Raw genomic sequence first — 21173 nt, forward strand, 5'->3', positions numbered from 1 at the left:
TCCCCTAACGTGTTTAGTATAATTTCTTCCTTTCCAACTTGCACTCCTCTAAAGCACTTTGAGATGTTTCATAAGCTGAAGATGCTATATCTCATTACTATATCTCTATACCACAATATAACTTTGGTTTAAACATAGACAAAAGAGTTGAATTCTGGGGTCAGGTTCAAGTGATTGCCCTTGACATCAAGGCTGCATTTGACTGCGTGTGGCATCTAGCCGTCCTACCAGAACTTGAATCAGTGGGAATCAGTGGACATGTTTATTGCCTGGCACCTTTGTAGTATGAAGGTTACATAACACTTAACAGTCCAAGTCTGGGTATTTGTCTTGATCTTGCTGCATTTGCACATGGACTCAGGAGATGTGAATGGTGCTGAACATTATACCATTGTCAGGAAACATCCCCACTTCTGACCTTATGATGGAGGGAAGCTCATTGATGAAGCAGCTAAAGATGGTTGTATCTATGACACTACCCTGGAAAACTTCTGGAGGGATGTCCTGTTTGAGATGATTGACTTCCACCAATGACAACCATCTTCTTTTGTGTCTAGTGTGAGTCAGATTGGCAGAGAGTCCCTGATTCCCATTGATTCCAGTTCTGGTAGGACGGCTAGATGCCACACGCAGTCAAATGTAGCCTTGATGTCAAGGGCAATCACTTGAACCTGACCCCAGAATTCAACTCTTTTGTCTCTGTTTAAACCAAGGTTATATTGAGGTATAGAGATATAGTAATGAGATATAGCATCTTCAGCTTATGAGACATCTCAAAGTGCTTTAGAGGAGTGCAAGTTGGAAAGGAAGAAATTATACTAAACACATTAGGGAATATCAAGAAAGAATCTAACCATCATTCCTTGACATTCAATTGCATTGCATTACCATCACTAAATCTTCCACTTTCAATATCCTTGGAGTTACCATTGACCAAAACCTGACTAAAGAGGCATCTCTACCTTCCCAAACTTAGCAATGAAAGGAGCAAACCAAGTTGTCTCCACCCTTAAGTCTGATCCAGGCATGTCATTGTAAGACGCACTAGGCTCCTGCTGCTCATCCAGAGCTGTATAGTTCAAAAATCATTCCTGATATTTTTCCTGAAATGTTCTCTATTTACTACTTGCACTTTGTTCTCTCTTTGCCATTTTTATCTCTCTATCCACTCTCCTCTCTCCACTCTGTTCCTCTCTCTTTCTCTCTCTCTTTGTCTTTCCTTCCCTTTTTCTTGAAATTCTAATTTCCACTTCCGCAATATTAATCTCTCAATACTCTTATCAGTTCAGTGTCATCAATATTCACCTTTGAACTACTGGCTTCTCCTTTTAAAATCTCAGGGTTTGGGGGTTTGAGTAGATTTACAATCCTGAATGCTGCATTAAACATTTTAACTGTTTGAGAGACAGAACTTTTAATTCCTCAAAACTACCCTCCTTTAATTATATTGGAAATGCACCATCATTGAGCGAGAACATTATTATGGTGGAACAAGTAAAAGGAGAAAGCCTTTTGTGAATTGCTTTTTAAAATGGTTTCAAAGTAACAATTTAGCAACTATAAATAATTCTTTTGTTTCACGTATGGGTCAAATAGCAGTCCCAATTCCCAATTTGTTACAATGAGACTGCGGGTAAAATTCTCATTTTATTACACTTCCACACAGGATAATCTCTTGGATGAGGAGGGATGAATAGGTTCGCCTTCTTTATTCACCTTCCCCTTTTGTTGGTTGTGGCAAATTTAATTTCCAAAACATCCTCCTCTCTCCTGTGGATTATTTACTCACAGGCTAAAGAACTTATGTTTTAAAAGGAGACAATGTAATCAAGTTTTCTTGATCTGATAATCCCAACAGTCCCAACAGTCATTGTTTTAGCTCAATGTCCATTTCTAAAGAAAAGAATCACGTGTTGGAATTAAATGTTTGACACGACCGTCAGTAGTCAAATATTATGATACTTGATCATGAGAGTAAATCATGCCTTCAGGTACTGACCTACTTACAGGACAGCAGTCTGTCAAGTACTGATCCTCAAACACTGCAGTACATCTCAGTTCTAACCCTCAAACACTGGTGCACTCCCTGAGTACTGGGTCTCCAAAATTGCACTATCCTCTCAGTACTAACTCTCTGCAGTGGAACACATGCTCAGTACTGACCCTCTGACAGTGCAGCACTCCCTCAGTATTGACCCTCTGACAGTGCAGCTCTCCCTCAGTACCGATCCTCTGACAGTGCAGCTCTCCCTCAGTACAGACCCGCTGACAGTGCAGCTCTCCCTCAGAACTGACCCCCTGACAGTGCAGCATTCCCTCAGTATTGATCCTCTGACAGTGCCGCACTCCCTCAGTACTGACCCTCTGACAGTGCAGCACTCCCTCAGTACTGACCCCCTGACAGTGCCGCACTCCCTCAGTACTGACCCTCTGACAGTGCAGCACTCCCTCAGTACTGACCCCCTGACAGTGCAGCATTCCCTCAGTATTGATCCTCTGACAGTGCAGCACACCTTCAGTACTGACCCCCTGACAGTGCAGCATTCCCTCAGTATTGATCCTCTGACAGTGCCGCACTCCCTCAGTCCTGACCCTCTGACAGTGCAGCACTCCCTCAGTACTGACCCTCTGACAGTGCAGCACTCCCTCAGTATTGATCCTCTGACAGTGCCGCACTCCCTCAGTACTGACCCTCTGACAGTGCAGCACTCCCTCAGTACTGACCCTCTGACAGTGCAGCTCTCCCTCAGTACTGACCCTCTGACAGTGCAGCACTCCCTCAGTATTGATCCTCTGACAGTGCAGCACTCCCTCAGTACTGTCCCTCTGACAGTGCCGCACTCCCTCAGTACTGACCCTCTGACAGTGCAGCACTCCCTCAGTACTGATCCTCTGACAGTGCAGCTCTCCCTCAGTACTGACCCTCTGACAGTGCAGCACTCCCTCAGTATTGACCCTCTGACAGTGCAGCACTCCCTCAGCACTGACCCTCTGACAGTGCAGCACTCCCTCAGTACTGACCCCTCCCCCACTAATAGTGCAATGCTTCATTACTGAGTCTCCACCACTCCCTTTATTGTTACATCAGAATGCATTCTCCACATGACACTAAGGCAGGTGATATCACAATTAATGCATAATAACCAGCCATATCTACACAATATTAAAGCAACCATGGGTGAAGGTTTAGATTAATTCAGAATCTTGAAGTTTCAAACTGATGTGCAACAAATGTGAAGTTTTAATTCTCATCTGCCAAAGTCATTACGTTGTGTCTATATTCATGTTGTTTACATTGAACCAAATTCCTGTTACAAAGGTAAGTTGTATATTTTCATTTAGGATGTGGGAACTACTGGCAAGTTGGCACTTGTTTCCAAGTTCAGTGACACTTTGAGAAGTTGATGTGCAGACTGTGAGGTGTAATGGCATCCACAGGGCTGTTAGGGAACAAGTTCTAGAGTTTTGACCCAATGACAGTATAGGAGTAGTTATGCATTTCCAAGCCAGGATGGTGTGTTATTTGGAGAGAAACTTAGAAGTATTCCCATGTATCTGCTGTCCTTGTCCTTTTTGGTGGTAGAGATTGCAGGTTTGGAAGGTGCTGTTTAAGGAGCTTTGGTTAGTTGCTGTAATGTATCTTGTGGATTGTGCACACTACTGCTACTGCGCATTAAGATGCTGGATGGATACTAATGGTACTTTAAAGTAAACTCAGGATCAGCTTTTTAATTTATTGACATCTTTCTTAATTCCTGCTTTGCTCCTGATTAACTCCAAATGTTGCTATCCTGGGTAAATGTAACATTTGTGAACATGCTTGGTAGGGTTTGTGCTCTGGAGCTATGATAAGGTTATATAAGCCCATGTAGAGTTATAGATGATAAATGCAATGAGTGTTATATCTGGCATTTTCAGATATTTGCTTTGAAACTACATTTCTTTGTCTCTCTAGAACCAAAAAAGCAGAATGACACGATCAATGTCACTGGTGAGTCCTAAGCTAAATGTTTTAGTTTACATTGGAAGATGAGTTTTATGCTTTTGGTTTCACTTCTGTGTTAATCTGACACACCCTTGGTGTGTTTGTAATAAAAGCAAATTAATTGTTTCTTATTAGCAGCATCTTTTAGCTATTCCGTCTTTACTCTGAAACCTCACGAAATTCTCATGAAAGGACATATCAGTCAGGTTACAATGGCTCAGATCTTCCAACAAAGAAGTACTCGATGAGTGGCAGAACACTAGGAATCTCTGAGGGGAACAGGGGGATCTTGGGATACTTGTCCATAAATCCCTGAATGTAGCAGGACAGGTTAATGGGATGGTTAGGCATACAGGACATTTTATCAATTGTTAAAAATCACACAACACTAGGTTATAGTCTAACATGTTTATTTAGGGAATACTCCCAGTCAGGGAACACTTCAGCAGACAGGGACATTCGGCCTCGGATCTTCAGGTGACCATCCCCCAAGGCAGACTTCAGGATACACAATAACGCAGAGAGGCTGAGCAGAGGCTGATGGCCAAATTCGGTATCCATGGAGACGGCCTCAACTGGGACCTTGGGTTCATGTCGCACTACAGGTGACCCCATTGAACTATACACTCTCTCACACACATGCACACATACACACACACACTTACATACTCACACACTCATATAGACCCTCTCTCATACACACGATCTCTCTCATACATGCATACATACAGCCCCCACATTCGCATCCACGCACACACCATCAGACCCATTACCAGCATGCACTTTACCAGCATGCACACACAAAATACACATTCTTTCACACACACTCAGACTCATGCACATGCTCACATGTAAACTCTCTGTCTCTCTCACATATGCATGCACACACACATATAAGTTTATGGGGTGTATGTGTATTTGCAGATACATTCTATTTTGCTATAAAGACACACAACCTGCAGACAGTCAATGCAAACAGTCAATCCATGTAATATTTTATGAACTCCTACTTTGGAAATAGAACCAGTCTGACTCAAGATTGGGATACAGACAGACTCTTACCTCACACCTTTAATGCATTGTCTAAGCTGAGATGTCACCTGTTTTTATAAAACTTTAAGTTATCTCAATAATCTGACTTAAAAGAAGTTCTGGAGTTTACATATTAATGAACCAAAAACTGCAACCAATTCTCAAGATGAAAGACTTAACAGCAATGTAAGTTTATTCAATATATCATGTCAGTTGCATGACACTGTAATCTTTCACTATAAATTCTATGTCTAATGATCCTCTTCCAAAACTACCTGACAAAGGAACAGCATTCCAAAAGCTAGTGCTTCCAGATAAACCTGTTGGACTGTAACCTGGTTGGTGTGATTTTTAATGCTGTCCAGCCCAGTTCAACAATAGTTCCTCCACATCATGATTATCGATTGCGGCATTGATTCTAAGAGCAGGGAGGTTATGTTGGAGCTTATGTTGTACAAAGTTTTGGTCAGGCCAGAGCTGGAGTACTGTGTGCAGCTCTGGTCACCACACTATAAGAAGGATATGCTTGTACAAGAAGGGGGTGCAGAAGAGTTTTACCAGGACTGGGATGGAGCATTTCAGTGATGAAGGGAGACTGGATAAACTCAAGTTCTTTTCTTTAGAACAAAGAATTTTGAGGTTGGAGGGAGCCTGACAGAGGTGTATAAGATCAGGAGGGGTATGGACAGGGAGGATAGCAAGCACCTGTTAACCTTAGTTGAAGCGTCAGCCAGGAACAGGCATATTTTTAAGGTGAAAAGCAGGACGTTTTGAGAGGATTTGAGGAAAAATGTTTTCATCCAGCGGGTGGTGAGAATCTGGAATACACTGTCTGGGATGGTAGTCAAGGCAGAACACCTCATAACCTTCAAAAAGTACTTGGATGAGCACTTGAAGTCTCAGAACCTTTAAGTCTACGGGCCTAGTGTGGGCAGGTGGCACTAGTGCAGACAGGTCAGCACAGACTCAATGGATCAAAGGGCCTCTTCCCTGCTGTATAGCTCTCTATCACTAAGTGGTGAACACTGTCAGATCCCGCCTCAGGCGACTGACTGTGTGGAGTTTGCACATTCTCCCTGTGTCTGCGTGGGTTTCCTCCGGGTGCTCCGGTTTCCTCCCACAGTCCAAAGATGTGCAGGTCAGGTGAATTGGCCACGCTAAATTGCCCGTAGTGTTAGGTAAGGGGTAGATGTAGGGGTATGGGTGGGTTGCGCTTCAGCGGGGTGGTGTGGACTTGTTGGGCCGAAGGGCCTGTTTCCACACTGTAAGTAATCTAATCTAAACATTAGCTCCTGTTTCTTTCCATAAAAGTGGAGCTCCACATTTCTAGCTAGATCTTCCAATCCTAATCTCTTCAGAAATGCTGAGCACATATTAGATCAAAGGCCTTCCCTTTAGTGTAGGATCATTTTTGGAGGACAAGCCAAGCTCCCAGCCCGCACATTCTGTTCTCACATTCTGCTCGGTCTTCATTCACTAGGCACTGAGATGTTCTAACAGCTCTTCAGTGTGTCAGTGAATGAATGTGGGTGGGCTAAGCAGGTGAGAGAGGGGTAGGGATGTGAGATAACTGGGTGGAATGGAAAGCTGGGTAGGGGAGGTGGGCAGGTAGAAAGGAAAGGCATTAGGGTAACAAGACGGCTAGGGTGGCAAGTAGACTGGTGGAGGGTGTTTGTTGAGTGGGTTGGCGGGTTGGTTGAAAGGTTGGAAGGAGTTGTCAAATTTGGGTCTGGTCAGGTTGGATCAGGCAGGGGTTGGCATTAGATGGCCAATGGATGAAGTCTGGATGGATGTGGGGCATCAATTATATAGTTACCCAGGAGTTAGTCATGGTTTTAATTTGTCTAATATTTCCAGTTAATTACTCAGTTAAGTAACTCTGAGTTGTCGTTTTCTTGGAGACTCTCAGGGCTTCCTGGGAAAGTCCCATGACATTGCTGTGTCGGGACTCCTGTGTTGTCCTGACACATATCTCTGATTGTAGATTGAGTCTCCGCTAGCCTAGCGACTGAATGATCTGAGCCACTGATTCTCATTTCAATCAATATTGTCATCCACATTAGACACAGTCTCCATTGTTATTGGCTTGCTGTTCTGTTGCTTAGCAACCTGAAGACACAGTACCAAAAACAGCAGAAATCCCCTTTTTTTGCAACAGGAGTTGTAATAAAAAGGGATGAATGTTGTGCTACAGTTCATACAAAGCTTTGATTAGATCTCAATTGGGTGTAAATATGTACAGTTCTGAGATTGACATCTCAGAAAGAACAATATTGGCAGCAGAAGGAGTTCATCATTGATTTGGCCAGAATGATGTTCAGGCTAAAAGATTGCGTTGACTAGGATTATATTCTCTTGAATATAGAAGCTTCAGGGTCATCTAGCTGAGTAGTTTGGGATTATTAAATGAAATTATTTCCACGGATGAGGGAGAGTCCAGAGCAGGGGCGAAATCATTAAAATTAGAGCCAGGTCATAAGGATTCTGGAACAATTCTGGAACTCTTCCCTCAAAAACCCCCAAACCAAAAGCTGCAGGGGCCATCAATTTCAAAATTTCAAGAGAGTTAATTGGGATGGGGCACTAAGGGTTACTGTACCAAGGGAGATGGAATTAGATCTGACATGATCTAACTGAATGGCTTTGTCCAGTTCCTATTCGTGAACTCCTTTAGAATGTCAAGTTATCAAAGGGAGATGTGGAGAACCTTACCTGTGTCTTAAGGACCTCCAATTACTGATTCCAACTTCTGATGCATTAAGCACCACATCAAGACTGATACATTGTACAGTGCACTGTATTGACCATCTATTCACACATTGTATCTCATTTCAATTCTGCAGTATCTATTCTGCTGCTGCTCAATTCCTCTCTTTTTCAATAGCATCAGCAATATCTCAGGGGCAATCTCAGCTGACATACAACATCCACGGCTGTCGTTTCAAAGAAGAGTTTCTCCTTGAAATCCTGATGAACATTTATCTCTCAACTATATCCCAACACCAATAATCTGGTCATTAACACATCGCTGTTTGTGTGCAAATTGGCTGTCACATTTCCAACATTACAACAGCACTTCAAAAGCAGGAGGACTGATGAAAAGCTTATGATCGAAACATCGACTCTTCAGTTCCTCGGATACTGTGCTTTATCGGCATTTTGAAAGCAGTCAATTGGCTGCAAAACTCGTTGGGATCTGAGGCCATGAAAGGTTCTATATAAATGCAAGACATTCTTTCCTGGCGATCACATTTTAAAATATAACTGGGAGTGGGACTTGCAAAATATCTCTGTTTGGGTCACACGTGGTCAGCTTGGTATAAATTGTCTATGTTTTGTGCTTACAGTGACTGCCACAAACTCTACAATGAAGGGACACAATCCTCTTGGTACCCCGATTTGGATCTTTTACAGCATTATCGTCATGGGAGTTTTGGGCACAGTCCTCTTTCTTGTACTGATCACATATTTCTGCATCAAAAACTTTCATGGTGAGAATACCAGTGCAGTAAATATCACTGCCATTTCCATTCGATAACTTCATTTTCAAACACGCTTCCCCTGGCATTGATGCATAACTGGCCTTTCATCATTTCTCTAGATTCTCAAGAAACCAAAGAACCTACTGACAAGTGTGAAAGAAGTGAATGTCATGTAAGTCTGGATTTTTTCAATGTTTCAGTTACATTAGGGAGATAATTTAGAACTGAAAATCAAAGTGATGGTGCTCTCTTTGAAGGAGCTATGCAATTACTTCCACTCTCCTGCTGTTTCCTCATATCCCCAAGCCCTTGGAAATCTCTGTCTTCCTCCAAATCTGGCCTCGAGCTCCTGCCCGTTTTCAACCAGCTGTGGCCTAAACAGTGAGTTATAAACATTTCGATTTAATCCTTTAAAAGTCTGAATGAAATCACAAGGCTGAAATTTTGACTGCAACTGATTAGGGCAAATATGCTTCTGTTCCTGAATCATATAATCCCTACAGTGTGGAAACAGGCCATTTGGCCCAACAAGTCCACACCAACCCTCTAAAGGATAACCCACCCAGACCCATTCCTCTATCCTATTACTCTCCATTTATCCTGCTAATGCAACCAGCCCACACCTTCCTGAACTCTACGGGCAATTTAGCAAGGCTGATTCACCTAACCTTTGGACTGTGGGAGGAAACCAGAGCACCCGGAGGAAACCCACCCAGACACGGGGAGAATGTGCAAACTCCACACGGACAGTCACCCAAAGCTGGAATTGAACCCAGGTTCCTAGCACTGTGAGGCAGCAGTGTTAACCATTGAGCCACCGTGTTGCCCTATAAGATGTCTGGATACAATTTCCTGCTTTAAGATAGTTGTCTTCCACATACATCTCAACCCCAACTGCAGTCATCTGTTGATGAAACACATCAAACTATCTTAATGCATCGACGGTAAAATAGTATAATGTTCTCTTGTTTGTCTCCAACACCAGGCCCCTGCCCCACAACCCAAGCTGTACCCTTCCCCTCCCTCCAACTTCCAGATGCTTCAGCTCACCAAAGAGCTGTGTCCTTGCAGCCAATCCCATTCAACCAGCATCCCGTGTGCTCACTGGCTGGCTCTCCACTGAGAAAAACCTTGATGTTCAAATTCTCATTCCTCAGAACCCTGTAAGGCTTTTGCTCCTCCCTTATTTCTCTCATTTCCAGAGGCAGCACAGCCCTTTAATAAGTGATGATCTTCCAGGAAAGATTAAACTGGTTTGGGGGGTGGAAGCATTCTCATTAAAAGACAGTAGGCAGTGGTCTGCTTGAGTCTTTAGGGTTATGAAAGGTTTCACGAGGCCATTGTAGAGATGCTTTCACTTGTGGGTGAGGTCAAAGTTAAGAACCAGTCAATATAACATAGATTTTAAAACCCAAAAAGAAAACTAAACTGCAGTTCAGAAAGAGGCTATTCAGCCCATCAAGTCTGACTGACACCCTGAAGAGCATCCCAACTCCCACCCCATCATCCCACATAGGGCTTTTACCCATGGCTAACCTGTACATCCCTGGACACTATGGGCAATTTAGCATGGTCAATCCACCGAACTTTCACATCTTTGGACTGTGGGAAGAAACCAGACCACCCAGAGGAAACCCACGCAGACATGGAGAGAATGTTCAAACCCCACACAGACAGTCAGCCAAGGCTGGAATTGAACTAGCTCCCTGGCACTGTGAGGCTGTAGTTCTAACAAAGTGGAGTTCCACTTTGATGGAATTGTTAGAACTGAGGTAAAAACAATGACTGCAGATGCTGAAAACCAAATACTGGATTAGTGGTGCTGGAAGAACACAGCAGTTCAGGCAGCATCCAACGAGCAGCGAAATCAATGTTTCGGGCAAAAGCCCTTCATCAGGAATAAAGGCAGTGAGCCAGACCTTAAATTTACCTGGACTATCTCTGACACCTCGCTCCCCTTCCTGGACCTCTCCATCTCCATTAGTGACGACCGACTTGACACTGACATTTTTTACAAACCCACCGACTCCCATAGCTACCTGGATTACACCTCTTCCCACCCTATCTCTTGCAAAAATGCCATCCCGTATTCCCAATTTCTCCGCCTCCGCCGTATCTGCTCCCAGGAGAACCAGTTCCACCATAGGACACACCAGATGGCCTCCTTCTTTAGAGACCGCAATTTCCCTTCCCACGTGGTTAAAGATGCCCTCCAACGCATCTCGTCCGCATCCCGCACCTCCGCCCTCAGACCCCACCCATCCAACCGTAACAAGGACAGAACGCCCCTGGTGCTCACCTTCCACCCTACAAACCTTCGCATCAACCAAATCATCCACCGACATTTCCGCCACCTCCAAAAAGACCCCACCACCAGGGATATATTTCCCTCCCCACCCCTTTCCGCCTTCCGCAAAGACCGTTCCCTCCGTGACTACCTGGTCAGGTCCACACCCCCCTACCACCCACCCTCCCATTCTGGCACTTGCCCCTGCCACCGCAGGAACTGTAAAACCTGTGCCCACACCTCCTCCCTCACCTCTATCCAAGGCCCTAAAGGAGCCTTCCACATCCATCAAAGTTTCACCTGCACATCCACCAATATCATTGATTGTATCCGTTGCTCCCGATGTGGTCTCCTCTACATTGGGGAGACTGGGCGCCTCCTAGCAGAGCGCTTTAGGGAACATCTCCGAGACACCCGCACCAATCAACCAAACCGCCCCATGACCCAACATTTCAACTCCCCCTCCCACTCTGCCGAGGACATGCAGGTCTTGGGCCTCCTTCACCGCCGCTCCCTCACCACCAGACGCCTGGAGGAAGAACGCCTCATCTTCCGCCTCGGAACACTTCAACCCCAGGGCATCAATGTGGACTTCAACAGCTTCCTCATTTCCCCTTCCCCCACCTCATCCTAGTTTCAAACTTCCAGCTCAGTTACTGTCTCCTTGACTTATCCGACCTGCCTATCTTCTTTTCCACCTATCCACTCCACCCTCTCCTCCTTGACCTATCACCTTCATCTCCTCCCCCACTCACCCATTGTACTCTATGCTACTCTCTCCCCACCCCCACCCTCCTCTAGCTTATCTCTCCATGCTTCAGGCTCACTGCCTTTATTCCTGATGAAGGGCTTTTGCCCGAAACGTCGATTTCGCTGCTCGTTGGATGCTGCCTGAACTGCTGTGCTCTTCCAGTACCACTAATCCAGTAGTTGTTAGAACTGAGACCAACTCATCCAAATCTATATTACAAACTGGCTAATGTTTCAAAAAAAGTAAACACAGTCTGAGATCCCATGTACTCACCAAGAGAATGGAGTCATAAGGTTCCAACGTTTTGATCAAACAGCAATAAACTTTATTATACAAAGTTAGACCTGTCATATAATCTACCACACATACTAGTTGTACTCTAACATCCAGAATTTACCTGAGGCAAATATGAACAGCAGACACACTGTGGTCAAACACAGTATAGAGTCCATTAAATTGTGAATGTGGACAAGCCATAACCCACAGTTTTCTCAGCAATTCCTCAGGTATTAGTGGCTCACCACATCTCATTAAACATCAGAGAATCCAAATCCTTTACTTTCAAGGATCTTGCTGCAGTATTCCCTCAAAAACCATTGCATCATGAACTGTCTCGATGACTAGTCATGTTCTGATTAACACCTGCCTTTGCTGAAACTAAATTCACTTGGATTATTGGAAACCACATTTTAACACATCCTCACAGGCACAAGTTTATGCAAACGAAGAGCTACACAAACCCAATACAGATCCTGGACTTTTTAACTGATTTCAGTGAGCTCTAAGCTGGCTCAGTTGCATCAAACAATTACTGCTGGTGGGCCTTCAACCCCACTCTCTGCTCTACTCACTCTGAGTGGCAAACAGTTTCTTCTGAGCCCTACAGTCCCCAGGAATTTTCCAGAGCCATGATTTTAACACTTAGCTTCCTACCAATTCTTAGAATTTCTGCCTGAGTTCTATCAACAGAATTATCTTTAACTTCTCATTGACTTCCCAACCACACAGGTATAATATATTCTAACACACCTTTTCAGCAGTGCAGCTAAACAACTCTGCTTGTCAGACTCCTTCAATGACCTGTGCATTTTGAACTGCTCTACAAGTCTCTTGGACTTGTTGAATGGTTTATTGACAATTCACAACAAACCCCACTTCTGTATTGATTTGCAACACGTATTATATGGAACAAAACATTACGTTTCCATCACAAAATGAGAAATAAGTCAGCGTGAGAATATTAAAGGTTTAGAAGGCTGCAAGTGACCTTTATCCTAAATCAGTATGCAGATAAGAGTGCTCCCAAGTTAAATTCTTATTAATTTGTGAATTGTGAAAACTATATTGTGAAAACTTATATGTTAAACAAATAATAATACTTATGAAATTTACTTCCAGTTACATCGCTGTAAATCTGAGGCACAGAATTGAGGGAGATTCAGCACAATGCATCTATCAGGTCTTTGATAACAGTGGTTAGCCACTTAGACACGATACTTAGCTGTATTCATGTTTAGTTGTTCTGGTTACGCCTTTGTTGAGACAGCCACAAACAAATCAGACTGATTCACACTGCAGCTGCTGAGGAAGGCGTGGTGAAATCTGAATCCATTTTTTCATTAATGCAAGTTATGGAGTGACCTAATAGAAGGCTCACTGACTGTGAAGAGTTCTGATAGACAAATTATAATCATTTCCACAGATGATACAAGAAGGTACAAATTGACCAGAATCACAATAAGAATTGAGAAGACCTTTTCATAGAATCCCTACAGTTCAGATAGAGGCCATTCAGCCCATTAAATTTGCACTGACTGTCCAAGAACCAGCCTACCCTATCCCTGTATTTAACATGGCTAATCCACTAGCCTACACATCCCTGGATACTACAGTGCAATTTAGCATTAGCCAATCAACTTAGCCCACACACCTTTGGACTTTAAGAGGAAACTGCAGCACCCAGCAAAAACCCCATATAGACACAGAAAGAACATGCAACCTCCACGCAAACAGTCACCCTAGGCTAGAATAAAACGTGGATCCCAGCTCTGTGAGATAACAGTGCTAACCATTGTGTCACCATGGCATCCAATATACTTTCCATATAGGGTCAGGGCAGACACACAAAAATCTCAGCTACAAAACTGAAACAGTCTGGAAAATGGAATCTTTGACTGTATGGGTAGTGAGAAGAGAGTGGTATTTGACGAGCTGGGATATAAAAGGGTATAGGGAGTGAAGGATACAAGGTTTTTTAGGCATCCCTAATTGCCCAGAGGGCACAGAAGATTCAGCCATGTTGCTGTGCATCTGGAATCACATGTAGACCAGACCAGATAAGAATGACATAAAGTGCACAGTGAACCAGATGGGTTTGTACAGCAACTAACAAAGCCATCCTGAGGCTAATTTGTTTTTTTCAGATTGAATTCAAATTCTCCCATCTGCCAAAGTGGGATTTGAACATATGGCCCTAGAACATTAACCTGGGGTCCTGAGTCATAAGGCCAATGACATTATGACAATGCCACCATCTTCCCAGGGAGTAGTAGGTGAGAATGGAGTGGGATGTTGAAGGGTGGGGGAAGTGGGCAGGAGAATTGTACCTCGTATCTCCTATATACATACATACATACACACACCAAAAGGGATGGAACATTATCAGGTTAGAAATGGACCCAGATCATTAGCAATCTGTGCCTATATGTATTCCTTTCCTAAATAAAAATATCGTCTGCCGTTGACCCTAGATTGTGTTGAATGAAATTGTTAGGTTACTTTCGAATTTTGCTTAACTTCCTTCCCCAGGAGCTTTTTGTTAAAAGTTTTAGCATAAGTGCTTGGGGAAGTCCATAATATGGTGTGTACCTGCTCCGAGGGAAATGTGTCTATCCACTCCATATTCCATACCATTTCCAGAAGAATGTCAGTCTAAGATTCCATCTCACAGGGGTTGAGGTTAAATTGGGTCAACTGAAAATTTCAAAAATGAGATTGATAGATTTTTGTTAGGTAAGGTGATCAAGGGTTATACAGACAATGTGCATAGGTTGAGTTAAAATGCAGAGTCAAAACGTGTGGCACTGGAAAAAGACAGCGGGTCAGGCAGCATCCAAGGAGCAGGAGAGTCAACCTTTTGGGCATAAGCCCTTCTGTTACCCGCCCTCAATCTCTTCATCTCCAACTGCTGCCATGACATTGACCACCTGAACCTGTCTACCCTTCTTACCCACTCCAACCTCTCACCTTTGCAATGCACAGTCCTCCACTCCCAGGATCTCAGTGAGTTAAAATGCAGGCCAACTGATTAAATGATAGAACCAGATTGAGAGGCTGAATGGCCTTCCCCTACTCCTAAATTCATGTCTGCCACCTGACAGAAAGAAAGATGGTTTCTAATTGAAAAATCCTCCATATTTTCTGAACTACCTGAGGTTTATGTTTTACCGTGGACTTTGAGTACATAGATGTCAGTACTGAAAATTAATATCGAAACTTTTATTACTCTGTTGAAAAGCAAATATTTATTAATCAAAGTTGACAGTTCTCATTACACACTCAGCTTCATTAAACCTCTAAAAAAATTATTGCTTCTTTTTCTTCTCATTTTAAGGCTATGACTGAAGCTAATGGCAAATCTACAATCTATGAAAACACAAATGAATGTTCTGAAGGCATTGGCTCTGCATTTCCAAACTCCTTAACTGTTGACAATTGCAATTCTCCTGAAAATCACAGAAATGATGCTGGCTACTCCAACACTGATTCAAATTGTACAATTATTTATGCTTCATTGAACACGTCCATGTTATGCAGAAAGTCATCTATCACTGCCTCTAATGAAGAAGATACAGAATATGCTGCCATAAATATTAAATATTAAACAATGCTTCTTTTTTGTAAGAAGGATGACACCAAAGGTGAAGGACAGCTCTTTTCCTGTAATTGTTTTTAAGACTTACGCTGGACCTGGGCATCCTAACTCTCTTTACAGGTGCTTTGCTCCATGTACTATCTTCAAAATAATCTGACTAATTCTGAGATGTTCCGGATTTATAAAGGATGTGCCCCCTTACAATTCACTTAACGAGCCCATTGTCAATGAGCAGTAGCAACCATGAAGAGTGCAAATGTCACCTTACTCTCATTCCAACTAATCCTACCATTGAACCAGAGAAGGACATTTTATTGCACTGGTTTCGGATACTTGACACAAGAGACTCGTTTTCAAAGCACAGAATGCTGCTTTCAAAGGAACAATGGCTTGTGTCAAGAGGCTATTTGTATATTATAAGTTTTTATAACTAAATTAGACAATGAATGGAACTTAACGTGATTTTGATTGTTTTTGTAAAACGTTTGTCACATGAAGAATGATTTACAGATACCTGCGCTAAATTTGGATTTCTTACATTATAATTATTTAACAAATGTGTTTAAAGCAAATATTTTTACTAATTAATATTAAATTCATGAATACTGAAAGAATTTACATTGTGTAAATTAGAGTGAACTAAATGCTGAAATGAAGTTCAATCTATCCTCTCGGGTAAATATAAAAGATTCCAGATCGATAAAGTCAGAAGTCACATGTCACCAGGTTATAGTCCAACAGGTTTATCTGAAATACATGGCACAAAAATTGGACATGTAGTGGACAGCAAAGAAGGTTCCTCAGATTACAACAGGATCTTGATCAGATGGGCCAATGGGCTGAGAAGTGGCAGGTGGAGTTTAATTTAGATAAATGCTAGGTGCTGCATTTTGGGAAAGCAAGTCCTAGCAGGACTTATACACTTAATGGTAAGGTCCTAGGGATTGTTGCTGAACAAAAAGACCTTGGAGTGCAGGTTCATAGCTCCTTGAAATTGGAGTTGCAGGTAGATAGAATAGTGAAGAAGGCATTTGGTATGCTTTCCTTTATCGGTCAGAGTATTGAGTACAGGAGTTGGGAGATCATGTTGCGGCTGTACAGGACATTGGTTAGACCACTGTTGGAATATTGCATGCAATTCTGGTCTCCTTCCTATCAGAAAGATGTTATGAAACTTGAAAGGGTTCAGAAAAGATTTACAAGGATGTTGCCAGGATTGGAGGATTTGAGCTATAGGGAGAGGCTGAACAGGCTGGGGCTGTTTTCCCTGGAGCGTCAGAGGCTGAGGGGTGACCTTATAGAGGTTTACAAATTATGAGGGGCATGGATAGGATAAATAGGCAAAGTCTTTTCCCTGGGGTCAGGAGTCCAGAACTAGAGGGCATAGGTTTAGGGTTAGAGGGGAAAAATAGAAAGGAGACCTAAGGGGCAACTTTTTCACACAGAGGGTGGTACGTGTATGGAATGAGCTGTCAGAAGAAGTTGTGGAGGCTGATACAATTGCAACATTTAAAAGGCATTTGGATGGGTATATGAATTGGAAGGGTTTGGAGGGATATGGGCCGGGTGCTGGCAAGTGGGACTAGAATGGTTTGGATATCTGGTCGGCATGGACGGGTTGGACCAAAGGGTCTGTGTCCATGCTGTACATCTCTGACTCTATAGTTCTATAAGCTTTCAGACAGCTGCTCCTTCGGTAGGTGAAAACAACCGATGAAGGGGCAGAGCTCCGAAAGCTTGTGATTTCAAATAAACCTGTTGGACTATAACCTAATGTGGTGCGACTTCTGACTTTGTCCAACCCAGTCCAATACTGACAGCTCCACAGTTTGATAAAGAGTGGGGTTCAGGAGAAGGAGTTCGCCTCGTTGTCCTGGATAATATTTATTCCTTATCAACATTACTAAAGAAAAGTAGTATCAGGTCATTGTTGCGTTGATGCCTGTGCGATCTTTCTGTGTGCAAGTTTCCTGGTACATTCCCTACTTTACACCAGCAACTACCAAAGATAGAGTGTCTCAATGGTTGTAAATCACTTTGGGCCATTCTTAGGATGTGGAAGATGCTATTGAAAGACACGTTCACTCTTTCTGTTAACCTTTCACTAACTCCCCACCAGCAAATAAGAAAATCAAAATTAATACCTCAACAATGCCTCCACAGCTATTTGTAAACCTACCCCTGACACTGTTTCAAAGGAGAACAAAGGGCTTCTCACCCTTGTCATATTTTTAACGCTTACACGATGAATCCAGGAAATTATGTTGATCGTATTTGTACTACCCAGTGTCTTGCATCCATTCCTTTTCCTAACCAGAAAAATTCTTTATAGCTACAAATTATTCCCCAACAAGCCATGGAAACCTGGTGCTGATCTTTCATGGGGTAATTATATTGTGGGACTTCATTCTGTTGATGACATTTCAGATAGATCAGCTTTCATGTTCCACATTCACCTGAGACACAGCAAGTCAGTTGTTCAAAGCTTGATCTAAGTATAGTACAGGTACCAAAAGTCACAATGGATGGCAGTAGCATCGTGATGAGTAAAGGCTCACAGATGTCCTCAGTGAAGATTAGATTAGATTCCCTATAGTGTGAAAACAGGCCCTTCGGCCCAACCAGTCCACACCGACGAGTAACCCACCCAGACCCATTTCCCTCTGACCAATGCACCGAGCACTATGGGCAATTTAGAATGGTCACTCCACCTGACTTGCACATCTTTGGACTGTGGGAGGAAACCCACCCAGACACGGGGAGAATGGGCAAACTCCACACAGACAGTCTGCGCAAGGCTGGAATTGAACCTGGGACGCTGGTGCTATGAGGCAGCAGTGCTAACCACTGAGCCACCTTGCCACACCTTTTTTCAGCATGAAGGGTGAAGATTTCCTGCATGGCATGAAGCACTTTTGCTGGAACAAAATGAATTTTTTTGCACTTCCATTTAACACTTTAATTGAGTTTAACTTCAAAAACTGCAACTTTTTGACAAGTTTGCATGTTAGGTGGAGCCTGTGGGCGGAACAGAGATCTTGAATTGGTTGCCTGAAAGGGCAATGGAAGTAAATTCGATAGTAACTTTTGAAAGAGATAACTAGCGCAGAAGGAAAACATTCACAAAACGATGCTGAAAGATCAGGGCAGTGGGGCTAATTGGATCACACTTTCAAAGAGACAGCACAGGGCATGATGGGCTGAATAGCCTTTTGTTTCGTGCTGTCTGATTCTGTGCAATTAATGTGCAGATCAGCCATGATTGAAACCATGAATGGAAAAGACCTGAGGGCCTGAATGCTTCGCTCCTGACCCTACTGGTGCCTTACTGCCTGGATATTTTTCGAGTTGCCTTTCTCTTCATGACACACCAAGACACAGATTCCACTTTGCAGCTTCATGGATTAGAAAGTAAAAAGTGAACTTTTATGTTTCTCCATATGTTTCTCCATATAGGTCAGAATGCCTGGTTTTAATACCTTAGAATCACTACAGTATGGAAATAGGCCCTTCAGCCCAACAAGTCAACACCAACCTTCCAAGGAGTATTCGAAGTTTGTGAGAAGATTTGTGAGAGATCCATGAACACCAACTAGCCCCGAAACGACACGACCAGCTATCCTTAGTAGCCACACACGCAGATGACAAGCAACATGAGTTTGACTGGGACAACACTACTATTATAGGACAAGCCAAACAGAGAACAGCCAGGGAATTCCTAGAGGCATGGCACTCATCCACAGATTCAATCAATAAGCACATCGACCTGGACCCAATATACTGACCACTGCAGCGGACAGCTGGAACTGACAACCAGAAGCGGCAGAGACAAACCACTATAAATGCCGGAGGAAACATCACAGAAGCGCTTCACAGGAGGCTCCCAAGCACTGAGGATGTCACCTAGACAGGGGACAAAACGTCTGCAACACAAATTCCCAGCTCGGCGAACAGATCCAAGGAGTATCCTACACAAACTCATTCCTCTGCATTTACCCCTGACTAATGCACCTAACTTACACTATGAACGCTATGTGCAATTTAACATGGCCAATTCAACTGACCTGCACAGCTTTAGACTGTGAGAGGAAACCCACACAGACACAGGGAGAATGTGCAAACTCCATACAGCCAGCTGCCCGAGGTTAGATTTGAATCTACTGTGAGGCAGTAGTGCTAACCACTGAGCCACCATGCCACCCTTGAGTATAAAGTGGAAATATTACATACAATAGCTTCAAACGATGCCTTTAGTGACTGTGGCTGCAGGCACAAACCACAGTTTATCTGCCAGTCATCATGCTTGTGGGAAAACTGTTCAGGTGGGAACAGGAAACAGAAACATTAATCAAGATGGTTCCTTTGTGGAAAGCATTGCACTTTATTTTAAAAGCATACTCCAAGCATGTGTTGTTTGCAGGTTCCAAACCTTCCCTAGTTGACTGTGTGGGCGGAAGTAGAGAAATTATTATTCTAGCATAGAGAAATTATTCCTTCATTTCCAAGATGAATGAATGTGTCTCTGAGTCATAGGTTCAATCCCACAATTGACCACATAATCCAGACAGACACTCCCACTGCTATGTTAAGGGAGTGCTGCACTGTCAGAGCTGTTGTCTTTCAGATGAGATCTTAACCTGTTGCCCCAGCTGCCTTCACAGCTGTTGTAAACCTACCCTTGACAATATTTCAAAGGAGAACAAAGGGCTTCTCACCATTGTCATATTTTTTATCACTCAATCGCATCAATTAAATAGATGATCTGAACAATTGCTAATTGTGACTTGTAGCTTTGAGTAAATTGGCTGCCCAGTTTCCTACGTTAACCCAGTAGTGACTATAATGTGAGGAATACTTCATTGTTTTAAAATCTATGCCCTCAGGTTGCTAAAGGGCGAAATAAACACAAGTCCCTTCCTCTTTTCAATCATGTGAACATTGACATGATATATTGGAAACTATTGTGTTAAGCCATAGAAAAAAACAAATTGCCTTGTTGTTCTTCACATGTCCTTGCAGCAAGATTCAATATGATGCAATTTTCCCTCTCGAATACAGGGGTACTGCAGCCAGTTGTGAAATCCCTATGATATCCCAATACTGTCTGGGAACAAACATAGAATCTTTAGTGCAATGTCTCAATGGATTAACTTGTTAAACTCTCAGGAAAACCTTGTTTTACCCTCATAGAGAAGAGCATTTGATGAGATGTGCAGTATTCACCAATCAGTATAAATTAAATTCAAATTCCCACATATCTGCTGCTCTTGTCCTTCTCAATTGTAGTGGTCATGAGTTTGAAAGGTGCCATTCAGGGAGCTTGGTTGAATTTCTGCCTCTTATAGATGGTACACACTACTTCTACTGAGCATCAGTGGTGGAGGGAATGAATGTTTGAGAATATGGTGTCCATCAAATAAGCCACTTTATCCTGGATAGTGTCAAGCTCCTTGTGTGTTGTTGGAGCTGCGGTCATCCAGGCAAGTTTTGAGTTTTCCACCACACTTTTGTGGAGTGTGATGGTTAGTAGATAGGTCAGCCTTCAAGGAATCAGGAAATGTGAGTTAGTCACTACAGGATTCTAAGTTTCTGACCTTTTTTTTATCCACAGTGTTTATATGGCTAGTCCAGGTCAACTTCTGGTCAATGGTAATCTCCAGAATATTGATAATGGAGGGTTCAATGATGGTAACATCATTGAATATTAAGGGGCAGCAGTTAGACTCCCATTTGTTGGAGATGGTCATTGCCTGGCAATTGTG

General features: G+C 43.0%; 1 protein-coding gene across 2 annotated transcripts in view; it reads left to right on the top strand.

Annotated features, from left to right (window-relative positions):
- Positions 1 to 15977, top strand: part of LOC140481604 (B- and T-lymphocyte attenuator-like) — a 61215-nt gene extending 45238 nt beyond the window's left edge. The window contains exons 3-6 of one of the 2 annotated variants that reach the window (XM_072578072.1): positions 3956 to 3991; positions 8365 to 8508; positions 8619 to 8671; positions 15151 to 15977. In XM_072578072.1, the coding sequence (XP_072434173.1) occupies positions 3956 to 3991; positions 8365 to 8508; positions 8619 to 8671; positions 15151 to 15420 (503 nt within the window). In that variant the 3' untranslated portion in view covers positions 15421 to 15977. The remainder of the gene's footprint in view (positions 1 to 3955; positions 3992 to 8364; positions 8509 to 8618; positions 8672 to 15150) is intronic. The other variant, XM_072578073.1, reaches the window with a different exon arrangement.
- Positions 15978 to 21173: the final 5196 nt, after the last annotated feature.

This window comes from Chiloscyllium punctatum, chromosome 9, assembly GCF_047496795.1.
Source record: "Chiloscyllium punctatum isolate Juve2018m chromosome 9, sChiPun1.3, whole genome shotgun sequence".
In the NCBI taxonomy this organism is placed as follows: domain Eukaryota; kingdom Metazoa; phylum Chordata; class Chondrichthyes; order Orectolobiformes; family Hemiscylliidae; genus Chiloscyllium; species Chiloscyllium punctatum.